Source organism: Ruditapes philippinarum, unplaced genomic scaffold (assembly GCF_026571515.1).
Source record: "Ruditapes philippinarum isolate M1 unplaced genomic scaffold, ASM2657151v2 ctg5941_1_1_1_1, whole genome shotgun sequence".
NCBI lineage: Eukaryota > Metazoa > Mollusca > Bivalvia > Venerida > Veneridae > Ruditapes > Ruditapes philippinarum.
Window position 1 is genome coordinate 1 of NW_026854283.1, and position 16,483 is coordinate 16,483.

The 16,483-nt window shown below is 32.0% G+C and overlaps 1 protein-coding gene across 1 annotated transcript; it reads left to right on the forward strand.

The window, feature by feature from the left end:
• Positions 1–6: 6 nt before the first annotated feature.
• LOC132739647 (uncharacterized) lies at positions 7–13,079 on the forward strand. Its single transcript, XM_060727399.1, has 10 exons — positions 7–87; positions 1,651–1,846; positions 2,038–2,144; positions 3,042–3,213; positions 3,755–3,833; positions 4,198–4,283; positions 4,918–5,043; positions 11,276–11,377; positions 11,743–11,865; positions 12,250–13,079. The coding sequence occupies exons 2-10, from the start codon at positions 1,829–1,831 to the stop codon at positions 12,370–12,372; spliced, it is 936 nt and encodes a 311-aa protein (XP_060583382.1). The 5' UTR covers positions 7–87; positions 1,651–1,828; the 3' UTR covers positions 12,373–13,079.
• The last annotated feature ends 3,404 nt before the right edge of the window (positions 13,080–16,483 follow it).

Below are 16,483 nucleotides of genomic sequence, written 5' to 3' on the forward strand. Positions count from 1 at the left end.
TGTTGTTGACGTAAGAAGTGTGAATAAGACATCACATAATGTTTTCTTTACGTCAAATGTATCATCTGTACTGAATCGACCAATCAGGTGAATATGTACTAATGATATGATTTCAACATAACGGGTGCTTACCGGTATTTCTTTATTTGTTCGTTGATGGATGAAATGAATGATTGCTAAATTAAATGACTGATTGACTTAATTTGACAATCCTGACAATGAATGAAATTAATGAACAAATGATATTAAGTAAAATTTTTAAGTAAACGTAAAAATTCAACATGCACACTTAATAAATCTCATATGTGCGTCAATACTGGTCCGATCATGCTAAAATGATCAACCACTACAATAGCTATACATGCTTTAATATTTATTTTATTTTATATCAAATGCTCAATAAATGTGATAGTTCGTGAATCGTAATTGTTGCAAAATGATGGTGTCAATAGTAATAATTCTTATACTGCGAATCACTGACTCTTGCATCTTTTATGTCCGTATAACAATTATGATAAGCATAGAGTGAGACTAAAACAAGTGTTGGAGCACCATACTAAATATCGTATTTCGGTATAAACTGGACAAGTTACTAATAAAATCTTGCCTTTTAACTTGCCGGAACGCACTTTAAAACGGCTAATCCATCTCCTCTCGCCGATTTCATACGATTATGAATGAAAAATGTGAGAATTGCCGAAACACGGTATTATTTTTTACTTTAGCTAGGCTTTGGTGCAATACTGGAGAAAGTAAAGCGTACTCGGTATAAGGAAAATCATCAACGATGTCATTATTTTTTAGATATTGACTACGTACTGTCATGTTAAATATACATGCGTATTACATGCACAATTTTGGTTGGAATAAAATGAAATAAACGGAAAATTACATTTTACGTCCCGGCATGATCGGGCGCACATAGAAAGCAATTTATACATGCAATCTTAAAATTTGTAAGGTTTATTACACTCATTGAAATAACAAAATGTAAGGAATTAATGTGATGTTCAAAGGTCATATTGAAAGTTTAACAGATTCGAGTCTTAGTCAAAGAATAGTTCAATGTGAATTTCATAATTATATAACATAAGAGACACATAATTGTATAAATTGTGTTTGAACTTTAAAAATAGTTTAAAATACACCGCATTTACAATTCCAAAATCATTTTTATCATGATATCGAATATTTTTGTAAAAGTTAAAGCGGCCTTTAGGTTTTCTTTTCTTGGTTTGAAAAAACAATTATGTGTTGTTTCAAATCAAGTATTTCAGTAACTTTATCTTCGAAAGAGCATCAATAATCATATCCCTGTTAAGCCTTCTTCAAAACAGCGTTTCGAGAGCTATTTATAGCAGGCCAGTGACGTTCGTTTCTAAAAATAGAAGATCGTGGAACGATTCGTCCGCTTTTCTAATTTACATATAGATGTTTCAAGGGGTTTCCTGATTGTTTATTTTATCGAGGGCAAATTTCATTTTCCATCATAATTATTTTGATTTGAGAATTATATGAAACGATTTATCTAAAAATAACATATTAACATAACATAAACTTAAGAATTCTGGAGGCTCCTTTAAAGAAACATAAAACAACACAAACAAACCGATAATACTTTGGATATATTTATTGTTAAATAATATTCAGCCCAGACCATGGTATCATCGGAGCAAGCTGCGAGTTAACGGACCATACCAACACCAGTGACGTCACCCTCGCCGTATGCAAAGCAAACAACATTTTATTGGGACGAAGAAACATCAAAGTGAAATTCTACTATGACATATCGAATCCAATTCTTTTTCCAAACAACGACCTTGAAAGAATGAAAGGCTTGATTACGGTAATGTGTTATACCTTTTTAAAAACTGCAATTCTAGCTATAATCAATGCCGTTTACTTATCCAAGTCCCGAATGCGATTTTGTAAATTGAGTTAGTATAAGTCAATGTTTGTCTCGTTCTAATCATATTACAAAAAAGAAAAATGAGTTGATATTGACAATGTTACTATAACATAAATTCAACTTTGCAGATTGAAATCAAAGCAGAACAAAAGAATCCGGATGTCAACCCTTATAACAACATATTTGAAGAGGTTATCCCGGTTAGATTGAAACACGATATTGTTATACAGGAAGAGTAGGTAGCAATTAACCGCATATTATACCATACCATAATATACAATACCTATTGCACCATACCATACCATACAATACCTATTGTACCAGACCATACCATACCATACAATACCATGTCATAACATACAGTAAAAATTTTATACAATACCGTATCATACTAAACCATACCATACCATATGATACCACGTCATAACATACAATAAAATTTTATACAATACCGTACCATACCAAACCATACCATACCATACGGTATCATATCATACCCTACCAAAACATACCATACAATACCATATCATACAATACAATATTATACATTATCGTTCCTACCTACCGTACCGTACCGTACCATATCATACCCTTACCATACCATAGCAAATAATTAAATACCACCATGCCATTATATGCAATAACAACGCATGCCACACCATGCTTCACCATACAATGTTATTTTAGTCCATACAGATTCTTATAATACCATACCGAACCGAACAGTATCGCAATCCGCTCAATTCTCTGTCATTCTGTCCTACCATATAACACTGTACAATATCAAATCACTACCAATGATGCTAAACCATATCATACCATATCTTCTCATACCATACAATATAAGCTAGTATTTCATCAAAATTGTTTTTCCGTGCTATAACAAAGCAGAGGCGTACAGTTATAAACATGTGTTGATAATTAGCATTGCTAATATTAGACAATTACCAAATATTGGTAGATTATGAGAGTTGTCGTTAGCCGGTGCTAGGGGGCGTGAACGGTAGCTAGCATTTTCCACTACCGTCCATGAACATGCCCAATCAAACCATGCCTGCAACATTTTCAATTTTCTCTTCTTGTGCATTCTTTAGGGATTTTTGATTTCTCTCTATTTTACCATTCTTATTAGCAACAACGTTGACGACCAGATAGTATATGAAGATGACGTAAACAGTCAACGTGTATTGAGTATTCTTCAACGTTTCTACGTATCTAACAAAGGACCAAGCTTTCTACATTTTACATACGTCAATTTCACGGTTCCTGCTACGAAGCATGGTGTTCAAATTGCAATGATTAAGGTAACTGTGTCCTTTGATATGTTTTAAACTGTGGCTAACGCAATAATATGATGATTGAATATTACGGCTATTAGACATTTGATGTCGTTTTATCAAAGAACCTGTAACTCAATTTTATATGGTTTTATATCATAAATAAGATACTCAAGTGAAAATTTATCTATATTGTAAGTTCCAAAAAGCATTATTTGTAAAGAAATAACCAAATTTACATTTCATGTTAATAAAGGGAGGTAATTAGAAATTAATTTTCAATGAAGTCCAAGTCAGATTTTTCAAAATGAATGCATGTATCCTAAATTCTTAATGATTACGTATAATGTGGGCAAATATCTACAGTACATATTTTACATATTCTTCGATGTTGAACATTGTTTTAGAAGCATAATTATATGCATATATAAATTTCACTTAAGTATGGTAACAACCTTAATTACAACATACAGGATCTTAAAAGGTATTTAGGTATTCACTACCGTGTAATAATGCTAGCATCACGATTACACATGGTGTTAACTTATTATATTGTATCTATTTACAGAACATTTCAAATTCGTGCTCAATAAAAGAAGACGCTAACGGCATGTCTGTAATAGATAAAAATGACAAGACAGAGAGAGGTATGTATCTCATTACATTAGCTTGCTTAAATTATGATATAAATCATATAATGAGGCCACAACCACCTTGAATTCTAATTCCGCTTTCAATTCCTATGCATAACATTTTCATTCCCTGTCGCAATTTGCTTTGACAAGAAGTTATAATGCCTATTGCCTTTCCTTTATAACAAAAAACAAACAAGCAACAACAACAACAAAACGTTTGTTTTTCTACGAAGAAGAGGGAAAACAAATCAAAACAAGACAAAACATACGAGCTATATTCCTTAACAGACTGACTACATTTCTCTTAAGGAAAATAAGTACATATTCCCTTATATTTCTTAAATATACTAAACCCTACCATATTTCTTTTTTGAAGACATTGAAGTGTATAAAAAGGAAGATACTACAACCGACATTACTGAGGATTATCTGCACGAGAACTACCAAGAGATGAACACTATTGTAAGTCGTCATTTACATGTATCAAGTTACATTGAACATGCCGTAATGGAGGTTTTTTTCTCTAATTTTTGTTTTGCTTTATTTACCTTCGTTCCATTCGAATAAGAGATAATAGGTGATTTAATAAGATTTCTTTTAATCAAGGCCATTGATATTTGAAATAAAATATTTTTATATATTTATATAATTATATATGTGACTGTATAAAACGGATTTTAACAGTCTTAGAACGGCGCCTGATATAGTAGAGACCTTTGTCTTGTTTATAGTCTTGGGGCATTGATTTTAGCTAAGCCATACCTCCATTGCGTCTCATTTCCTTATTCAATTAAAATATGCAGATTTATATTTTAGTCATTGTCTTGTTTGTTATTTAAACTTGTAATTATTCTGTAACTAGTCTTGCCCATGCATTACCATGTGTTAAAGCTTGATATAAACAAACCCTTGTAATATATGGCAATAATCACAGGTATTTAATAAATTGATAACGCTTCATTTCCGATGGTTATTATTTAGTACATTACGCATGGAAAGAAAACTGTACGCTCAGCGTCTTGATTTACATTTAATATATGGTTAAATGTAAACGATGACTGCGTAATAAAACCAAGCATTTGATATTCTCGTTTAGAGCTGTCAGAATGTGAACTATGGCTGTATTGTAATCGAGTGTAAGCTGACCGATATGGAACAATACCAGCAAGAAGTTTTTGAGTTCACAGTAGATGTATTCGAAAAGGGATTGGCCAAAGAGAAGGTTACTTTACTCTAATTTTGAATTTACATTCTTTAAATTATGTCTTTATAGTATTTACGTATTAACGTTGTGGTTGAACGTCCCTTTAATGGTCTGTAAATCAAACATACACAGTAGAAACAATATGGTGAGATTCCAAATTAACTGGGTGTTTTTATTGCATTACTCGGGTACATCTTTGTAGAACAACCAACTTTCCTAAAGCTAGTATATCTTCCTGACAAACAAAAACAATCGGGGGTTGGATTTGATATGAAGGTATCGACTTCGTTAAGTTGACTTCGAATAACCCAACTAAGTATGCAAAACATGATCAGATCATGATACCAAAAACATAGAGACTTAACTAAATCAGACGATAATAAATTCTTTGTTTCTAAAGTTTATATTTCTACATGTACAAAAAAAAGAAATGGCTAAATGTTTTACAGGGATGGCAATAGATTCTCTTGAATTGCCTTCTTAAGTAATATTATTAGGGACAACAACAAAACAATATCATACTTTAACTAATTTTATTTTATAGTCATACATAGTGGCATATGTAATTTATCTCACTGAGTAATGTCTTAGTTTATCTTTGGCATTTTATGGGCACGACTCCATTAATAAAAGCCAAAAGGTTTGGATACCGGGCATACAAAACCCTGTTAGGGCATCCATAGCAAAGCAAACAAATGACACAAAATCAAAACAAGCAAATGGAACAAACTGTATAGCTTTTTGGAACAGTATGTTCTAGAAAATAATTGATCAAAGCAATACTAGTCTTTCAATTCTTCATTCACAAAATAGTCAATTTTCACAAATGTATATGAGCAACAACACAGCATTGACACTGTTGCGCGAAATTGGTTCTGGGAAGCAGAAACCAGTATCGCCAGTATCACAAAATGTCTATTCGCCGGCCGCAAAATGCAAATTTAGCAGACACAACATGTGAAATCTAGTATTTGAAAGTTCATAGAACACATCTCTGGAGTCGCACCGTTGTCGAATTCTCTCTGCTGGTGGTTTTGGCCCAAGCAGTTTTCCTAAAAGATACCTCTTCCGTGGTATTTAGTAGGGCTAGCTGTCTTGAAACACGTCGCTTATGTTGGCTAATCTGAAAACATATCAAAAGAGGACAGAAACAACAAAACAAGCATGACACTAGTATTAAATTTAAGCTCAAATCTTTGACACTTCACACTCATAATTGACGAGGAGGGCGGGTGGGTTTTTTCAACAACTCATTTCTTCCTTGTTACAATATTCGACGCCAGCGTTAAAAGGATATGACGTAGATACAGTACCTACGTCATAACCAGGGCAGGGTATAAGTTGTTCCCCAAATAACAGAGACTATTCTATAGAAATAGTCATCATTATTAGGGACAACAACAAAACAATATCATACTTTAACTAATTTTATTTTATAGTCATACATAGTGGCATATGTAATTTATCTCACTGAGTAATGTCTTAGTTTATCTTTGGCATTTTATGGGCACGACTCCATTAATAAAAGCCAAAAGGTTTGGATACCGGGCATACAAAACCCTGTTAGGGCATCCATAGCAAAGCAAACAAATGACACAAAATCAAAACAAGCAAATGGAACAAACTGTATAGCTTTTTGGAACAGTATGTTCTAGAAAATAATTGATCAAAGCAATACTAGTCTTTCAATTCTTCATTCACAAAATAGTCAATTTTCACAAATGTATATGAGCAACAACACAGCATTGACACTGTTGCGCGAAATTGGTTCTGGGAAGCAGAAACCAGTATCGCCAGTATCACAAAATGTCTATTCGCCGGCCGCCACTAGACTTCGGATGGTGAACGGGAGATTTCCCGTTTTCCAGTCGAAGGCTCCGCCAATAACATACAATATTGGCTTCGCCAATATCATACTATTATTGGCTCCGGCGAATTGAATACTTAAAAAAAAATTAGTCGTGCCCAGCCATTCTATGATTTATAATACAACACTGCCATGTAGGTAATTCATCTTAGCAAATAAAGCAGCATTCCAACAAATATGGATATACTAGCGCTCATAAATCAAATATGACACTATCTGAAACACAATAATTTGGGTAGTAACCATCAAGATCTCGAGTTCAGTGCCATTTCTCTTGACATGAATTATTCAAAAGCATTCAAACTGCTCCAAATATGTGCTAGCTAAATGTATATACATTTGACAGTGCATGTTTTCGAGATATCAATTGCAATAACGTTCAAACTGCTTCAAATATGTGCTAGATACATGTATACAATAAGTGCATTCAATCAACTGAACTATAAATTATGCATCAACACATCAACTTTTCAAATATACCTTTCCTGAACCACTCTATGTCATAGGTGTTCGGCGCGCTGATCAGCCACCCACCCCACAACCCTCCCAACCCCCCAAAACCATTTAAACTGCAGTATTTTTCATTTGAAACATGTTTTAATATTTGGTATATGCTTTTAATTCAATTACCTTCATTTCCCACAAAAAATGAAAAATTGATTTAGATATATACATATTTAGTAAAGGTATGCAACTCGCTGCACATTTTTCAGCACTCATCTTAATAATAATTGAACTCCATAACCCAAACATTTTTTCACCAATTTTCAATATTATGGTTCTGAAGGGTTGGAGGGCCGCAAAGTGGGCGAGGGTCCCCCGGGGGCAGCCACCAACCAACGCGCCGAAAACATATGCCCAATACAATAGTGACCATCAAGATCGTGAGACCTGCATGACTCTGAGAGCAGATATTTCCAATTGCATTCCATGGGTTCGAATCCTTCCAATTCAACCAACATGTTTAATAATGTTACATTAATCAGGTTTCCATTTGTTTTTAAATCGCATGATGTAAACACTTACACTCCATGCGGTAAAGAAAACTAGCAACAATTTAATGCATCATATCGTCGACAAGGCAGAACACTTGTATTACATTTTAGTATGCTTAGCACCTATTGTCATTAGAATAGCATGCAATATTAACGTGTTAGAAATTGTCCTAATTTTTTACCCCACAATTGTACATAGGTTGCCACAATTGAACATAGGTTCGAGCTATATTTTTCAATTTGCAGCATTTCACACCACCCATCCTGGTCAGTCCTGGACTGTCTTTCTTACAACTGTGTGAAGCGCTTATTTAAAATAGGTACTTATACTAATATACTTAACTGAGCTGTAAAAAGATTTGAAACAATTAATAGATTTCATGGAATATTTACTAATAAAATATCTTTATTGGCCAAAAACATACTAAATTCCCAAACTCCAAGAATAATGGTTTAAGCTTTTTGTTGGACATAAATTCTACTGCCAGTGTTATCAGCAATTACACAAAATATTCTTTCACTGGTCAGTTTGCAGCATCCAGCTATACTGTCAGTTAAAAGTTGTTTGATTCTGTATTGGTTATTAGTCAATTCAACCAATTAATAGACTTAAATAAACATTGATTATAATAATACACATGTATTTACATTTTATTTTAATTGAAAGCCACATTCATTAATCTATCTGCAATACAGAAAGCATTTGCTGATTTTCAGCCAAGACATTTTTGATTATCAAATTAAGTAGCTGCTGAAAAACAATAATAGCCTAATAATATGGTAATTTAAGTTTTGAACAAAGTGAAACCTTAGAACATTGCCAAAGTATTTGCATCATTTTATTTAAACATTGTAAAGTTAGTGTTTTTTATGTGCCTTATTATGTTTATTGTTAATAAAATAATCCAGACAGAAATCAACAAAGTTTATTACCATGAAGATAAAAAGGCAATCATTTTAAGAACAAAAATTATATAAATATCAAGAGCTTAGATGGACTCTGAAGTGCATAATAATTTATTACAAAATTATAAAAATATTTGTACATTTAATTGACACTAATAGAATGTAAACAGTATTAAACAGTATGTAATAGATATTTTTGACATAATGCATAATGCCCATCCAAGGCTTTAATTATAATGAGTGAACAGGTGAAAGTCAAATAAGTTTAAATCTTGCCGTAATTCCTTTCAATTTTTATAATGATTATGTACTTTCCATTTATGAACGATAAATCAATGCCATTGGACATTACCCAAAATGTTCAATTTATAAAAGTTTGGGACAGTCTTTTTATATTTTATGCATACTTATATTTTATCCTTAACATTTTAAAATATCAGCTGTAGGTCAATAACCTTTTTTCAGTCAATTATTTGAAACATGAAGTCAATTCAGCATAACTTGACCATGACAAAATAGGCACAATGTCATTTTAATATCATAACCATGTTATTTTGAAATTTAATAGGGTGTACTTTTCACAATAAAATATTGTTTCATCACGGAAATTAAAGTAAGACGATTTATATTAACTTTTTAAATATCAAACCTCACATTCTCTATTAGTTTACATAAAAATTGGTCTTGCAATTCAACCAAAGTTGAGTATTATACTAAAGCCAAGAGAAAATTGTCTTGAATGATTTTCCTTTGAACAAGATTCAACAAAGAAAAGTTAAAGTTGAATGCATGATTTTGTGTAAATATTATCAACAGTGTTTAACACTAAAATTTAAGAAGCGTGTTCACTTTTATCACTAGCTTAGGGGAATGAGTACCTATCATATAGCATGAGATTATAAGAAATCCTAAAGAAATGGAAAACGTTTAACCTCTAAATTTAAAACTTCTACCCTCTAAATAAAAGTTTTAAGTTTAATTATGAGTAGATCTAGTGTCAAACTATAAGAAAAAATAAAAAGTAAATGATATACTTTCAAATTTAAAGTTTTATATTTGGATGGTGTTCACTATGACTAAATCATCAAAAGAGGTTCACAATCATTTAATAAATTAGCTATCCATTTATTATATTAAAATATTTATCTTTTTATGTTGTGTAAAGTAAATAAAAGGTGCAATGGAAAATAAATTTTACAATGAAAAGTGAACTACAACTTGTCAACTCAAAATTGCAATAAATTGTGTGACAAATATAATTTGTTATAAATCTGTACTGTAATGTAGCCTACACCATGAATTATAAACAACATAGTCTATTTAAAATTATTATTATTATTAATTTATTATTATTAATAATTTATTATTATTATTATTATAATTATGAATTCATGATTGTCTTATTATTATCATTAGATCACATCATCATCATCATTATTATTATTATTACTATTATCAATTCATTATTACTTATTTATTATTATTATTATCATCATCATTAATAATTTATTATTATTAATATTATCAATTCATTATTATTACTATTAATTTATTGTTATTATTTTATTTTTATATAATGTTTATTAATTTACTATAATTATTATTATCTAATATCTTACTCATGTGACTGATGTTGCATTGAAGTCTGCATCTTTTAATTATTTGTGCATTATTAATTTATCAATTTCTATTTAATGTGATTTTAACCCCTTCTTATCCAACATAATTTGCTTATTATGCATACTTAATTTTACCATGAAAACAATAGGCCCTAAAATAAGGCAATGTATTCACATCTATGATAACAAATACTGAAATATAACTGAATAATTAATTTGTTCAACTTGTAGATCTAAACCTAGGTTTCACATTGTAAAATAATGTATAAAATAAACATTTAAACAGGAAATACCTCACCTAATACTGTAAGGAACTAAACTACTAGCTCTACTAACATCAGTCACCAATTTATCTCATACAACAAATGTCAGGAGTCATCACAAGACGCTGCTGATCACCATCACATTTATTTCCACATTTCCCATACAGACCAGTAGTGTATTGTCTTTAATCACATTCTTCCAATCTCGTCTTCTCTGTCCATATAATATCCTGCTAGATTCAGTGTTCCATGTTCCCACCAAAGACATCAAGAACAAATCCGCTTCAATCGTGGAAAATATCAACAAAATTGCTGCTTATAGGGCACACAGAAAATCACCGACGTCTTATCGATTCATATCTAGAAGATATTACTATCGATTGCTGTTTTGATCAGCGATTTTTTCCATTTTTTTCAACAACTCATTTCTTCCTTGTTACAATATTCGACGCCAGCGTTAAAAGGATATGACGTAGATACAGTACCTACGTCATAACCAGGGCAGGGTATAAGTTGTTCCCCAAATAACAGAGACTATTCTATAGAAATAGTCATCATTATGAATTGTGTTTATCGGGTCATTTTGTATCTTATTCACAGAACGCACAGGGTGTCAGATTTGCCACTTTTGCCAATGTCAGTGACCCTAATATTTGGTACGGGCTGAAATCTGTTGCATGGACCGAACCAGTTTTTGCTCGGGTAAGATATTCTTAACGTGTATTTTCAAGATAAATGATAATTGTTGTATTAGTCCGCTTTCCAAAAAGTATGTGTCATATTTTTTCATTGATTGCAAATTGTACAGCAAAAATTAACTATGCACATTTCTCATTTCAAATTTAGACAGGTTGTATCATACATGTACCTAGTAAAATATACTTTATTCTTACTTTTGCTTCGCGTGTCTGGGTTAAGCAACCATTTCAAAACCTGTTCAATGTCTTCAGTGTTACAATCATATTTATTTCATTATAATTACAACCGTGGATTAAATGTATAGCACATAAAGTTGTTTGTTTGCGGTGTTTTCTTCAAAATTTATATTTTTTTCCTTTTTTTTTCAGAAATGGGCTACATTTTTTCTTAAACATGGTACTGCACCAGGGAAGGTAAATATGTGGATAATCATTTCAAGTGCAGCTGGAGGTTTAGTCCTATTGACTTTACTGATCATAATACTGTGGAAAGTGAGTTTCTAATTTATTGATGTCTGTAATAAAACCATAAAATTCTTAACTAAATATTGATTACAATTCAATGGAAGATATTTCTAAAATTGATTTACGATAATAATTTGATTTATTTTCTTTCTATCTATATATATAGATATATCGCCTTTTTCTACATTAGATGATAAAACTTCACTGAAATAGACAACACCAGTTTATGTAACAATATCCAATTCCGGCTTTAGCACGGTAAAATTTATCCCGCGGAATGAAACCACATACAATCATAACAATTTCTAAGATATCTTGCAAAATTACTTCTCAAATATTCGTAAATGACGTAATATGATTAACATAAATATATAATTATATAAATTAACATTTACAATAACATGTTTGCAGTGCAAATTTTTCGAACGGAAGAAACGCTATCAGATACTTGATTGGAAAGAAAGTAGAAGAAATGATACGGCTGTTGGCGATATTGTGCCAGAACAATCTAATGAAGCTACGAATCAGTTCTAAACCAACACTAATAATAACGTCATCTCAGACAGTTGCTTTGTTGTAATCGTCTTACAGTGAACTCTCATAAATGGATTTAACTCATTACATGATTGGAGCAGTACCTCTAGACCCTTGCAGAAATCATGATCACAACAAAGACTAATATCGTTTTTTGTCGCCGATTATTACATTTTTCATTTATTGTCATACAAAAGATGAATGAGACTTTTTCAAGTTCATTCCGTTGGGTAAAAAGGCAAGATTTTAGCATTTTATTATTCAAGCGCCTTGTCTGGTTTATACCGGAATACGGTATTTAGTGTTGTGCTTAGTCTCAGTTGTCGGGGATAATACTATGTTATATAGTATGCTGACAATGGAATTCACCTTAAATTTAAAAGGAAAGTGTTGACAATACATTCATAATTGATAAAGCTTAATTCTGAACATGTATCTTCTATCTACTAAAGAACGAGCGATATTAACCCATTTATCAATGAATCATTTTGAAGGATCAAATATATAAAGTATATGTGAAGTGTTAACTTTAATATTGGCTGGTATAAACATTTCATATCCAGCGTGGATAACTACAGACTATGAACCATGTATACTAGATCAACGTACACTATATCTATGTAATTTCACCTTACCATGTGTTTTCTTCATTGTACATTTATGTCTATTCAAAATAACGAATCGCCATTCGCATTTAATATACGATACATCCCTATTGATTCTTCTATGTCAGCCACAAAAACATGTAAACTATAAGAATTATGCTCAAAATGGAACTGTTCTATATGTTTATATACTTTTAATACAACTAAGTATCATTTGCTGAAGACAAAGATTCACCGACTGAGAATAATTTAGGTTTAATTTGTATGCTTCAGTGGACAGTAAAATGTTATAGGTAGTCAATGACATTAACACCGCTGATATCTACCAACATCCCAACTATTACTTCGTCAGATGAACATTTCACATAGTAACATAAGGTGATGCGTGCGTTTGACTCATTTATAACGTGTGTTATTTTAATTGTGCCTACATAACTCTGAGTTTGACTAAAGTTTTGATCTTGAAATTTATCTTGTAAAATTTCAAATAATGCCTTGTCAAACTCGGCATCTTGCTTTTAAAAATCGCGATCTTGTGAACATTCTTCTGTTTGCTTGTGAACATTTGCGAAAATGCCTGTGAATATTTGTTTCTTTGCCTGCCAAAACTCTGTTTGTTGAGAATGGGTGTCACATGACCGCTGCCCTCTTAATAATAGGCAATCTAGGAGGGACTGAATTTGTATTATAACACAGAAACTTACCTTATGTGATTTAAAATTATTTCAATTAATTATGACATTTTCAAACCTTTTCAATACTCTTTATCCTTATGTTAATAAAATCCTAACATGATATGCTTCAAATAGGAAATACACATTCTGATTTAAACAAACATACAATATGTTTAAGCGGCTTCATATACTTGTCAAATCAAAAGCATGAGTGATGGAAATGAAATTTGCCGATTAAAAAATACATAAACAATAAGGAAAGACGTCTTTACCTCTTATCTTCCGGTCTGCTGTCTATATTTAAATAAGTAAAGCGGACGACTCGTCTCTCGATGTTCTATAGTCACCGACGCGTGGGAGGGCTTACAGTGATATGATACACTTTTTCATGAAACAATACAGAATTGTTTTCAAAGCTGAAGGCCGATTTAAACTCTTCATGATAATGTTTATGTTAAATTAACATGATAATATTTACTATAAACATTATCACGTTAATGTTTATGATAAAAGATATGAGTACGATAAAACGTCATTTTAATGTGAATGTTTTTATTTTATCGACAAACTAATCGTGGCAATAGTGTATTTATTATATCACGCCTGGCAAACTGTCGCTCCACTTCAAAATTGTGGTGTACGTTAAAACGAGCGAACGGCATTTCCGAGATGGAGCGGAAGGCCGATTTAAACGGATAATTGTAAGTGTTGTTTATGCTTTTGTATTGTTATTCATTTAAGTTGTATTTTTTCGAAAAACAGAAAATGTGGTTCCGTGTAGGATTGATCTAGGCTTCCAATGATATAAGCTGTTACAAAAAGAAAATGATATCAAGCCTAAGAGAACTTTTCCCATGGACGAAGTGAACGACTATTTGTTAAATATCAAACTTCCAACCCTGAAAAATGCGCTACACTTAGGATTTTTTGAAATGTGTTTTGAAAAAATATCAACCCGTAACAAGAGCTACTATTTCGTGCAAAATAAACTACTCTTGGTGGATTTCTTAAATTTGTACATTGATTTTTTCGAAAGTAGTGGAGCCAAAGGGCAAGAGATGGAGCGAAAGGTCGGTTGTTGGGCGCAAGGCGACATTAAGTTGGTGTAAAAAGCATAGTCTACACATTTCTATAAATAAAATCTTTTCAAGTTAAAATAGACGTACTAAAATGTGAAGCCGGAGAAATATGATAAGATCTTAATTTATTTCTACTATAACTAGGTCTATCAATTATTAATAATTTTAAACCGCACACCAATTGAGCACTGCCTTTTTTATTACGTTCATTTTGTTCATAGATACTCTGAATAAACGAACAAAATTGAACAGATATTTCTTTTAACTTATTTTTTTTTCATGAACCAAGATTTGTACTGACAATATGCAGTTTTTGATTATAAAAGTGAACATTTCCATTTATACTTTGAGAGGAAAATGGTAAACTAAACAACAATGCTAAATAAGAAAGAAAATATCTTGAAACATAACTGAAACACTTATATAACCCCCTTCCCCGGGTCTCGTATCCCCTTCCCCTATGCCCCTTTACTTTGTGAGCCTGTTAAGCAGTCATTTATTTTTCTTCTTTGTTTTCCTTGTTGGTTTTGATGATTTCTTTTTATGTGTTATTTTATAATAAGTGATTGACCTGTCCGTGCTCCGCATTGCGCTCTGTCCTGTTTTTGTTTGAGGGCCTCCTGGGCTCCTTGCCACCGGTTAAAGTATTTTTCGCTGGGTCGCGTGGAGGTGGCGTTCATTGAAAGCCGCCTTATCATGTTAATCTTGTTTATCATATTTCATATCCTTAAAACGACTGACACTTTGTCAACCATTTTCATAGAGATTCCCCACCTTAGAAAAAGTATTTCTTTTTCATGAATTCTTATTTGTGTTTGATCTGAACATGTACGTTAGAGCTATTAATTAGAGAAAGTTGTAGTAAATGAACTCGGTAGTAATGATCCATTTTATGTGTCCCGTGTATTGCATAATTTTGTCTATTTTCTGCACCTTAAATATCTAACTTTTTGAAAAACATAACATTTGGCGGGAACAATCGTGTTGCATGTACCTGCTCGGAAACATTTGTTCACGGTAGAACTGAAAATGTTCTATTTTGTCGAATTTGCACGGATACACGTTTTTAAATGTGCATAACCGTGTCAAAAATCATGATTGACCTCGAATAAGTAGCACCTTGTTTTACGCCATGATTCAATGATCGGGCCTCATCTAAATTAGGAACATAAATAATGGAATCTATACGGCAGCCATAGGTAACACCTTCGCTATCACATGTATTACGCTATAGTCGTTGAAAGGATGTTGTCTTTAAAAGGTATATATATCAGTCTCAACACTTGATATTGTCTATTTTAACTTCTATAGCTTTTATATATAAAAAATTCATAGACTACGCTCCTCCTAATATGCCAAATTAATATCGCATTGCGCTCAACATCGAACCTTTCGCTCCATCTCTTGCCCTTTGGCTCCACTACTTTCGAAAAATATCGTTTTACAAATTTAAGAAATCCTTCAGGAGTAATTTATGTTGCACGAAGGACAAGTTCTTATTACGGGTTGATATTTTCCTAATACATTTTTTGAAGAAATCCGAAGGGTATGGCATTTCTATGGTTGGGAAGTTTAATATTCTATAAATCGTCGTTCACTTCGTCAGGGAGAAAAGTTCTCCCGGGCTTAATATAATTTTGTTTTTGTAACAGCTTAGATCATTGAAAGCCAAAAACAATCCTACACGGAACCACATTTTCCGTTTTTCGAAAAAATACAACTTAAATGAATAACAAGACAAAAGCATAAACAA

Excerpts from the sequence above, each read along its gene's own strand:
- LOC132739647 (XM_060727399.1), top strand. Across the intron at positions 2,145-3,041 it reads GATATTGTTATACAGGAAGA|CAACAACGTTGACGACCAGA; the intron begins GTAGGTAGCAAT and ends CATTCTTATTAG. Across the intron at positions 11,866-12,249 it reads TGATCATAATACTGTGGAAA|TGCAAATTTTTCGAACGGAA; the intron begins GTGAGTTTCTAA and ends ACATGTTTGCAG.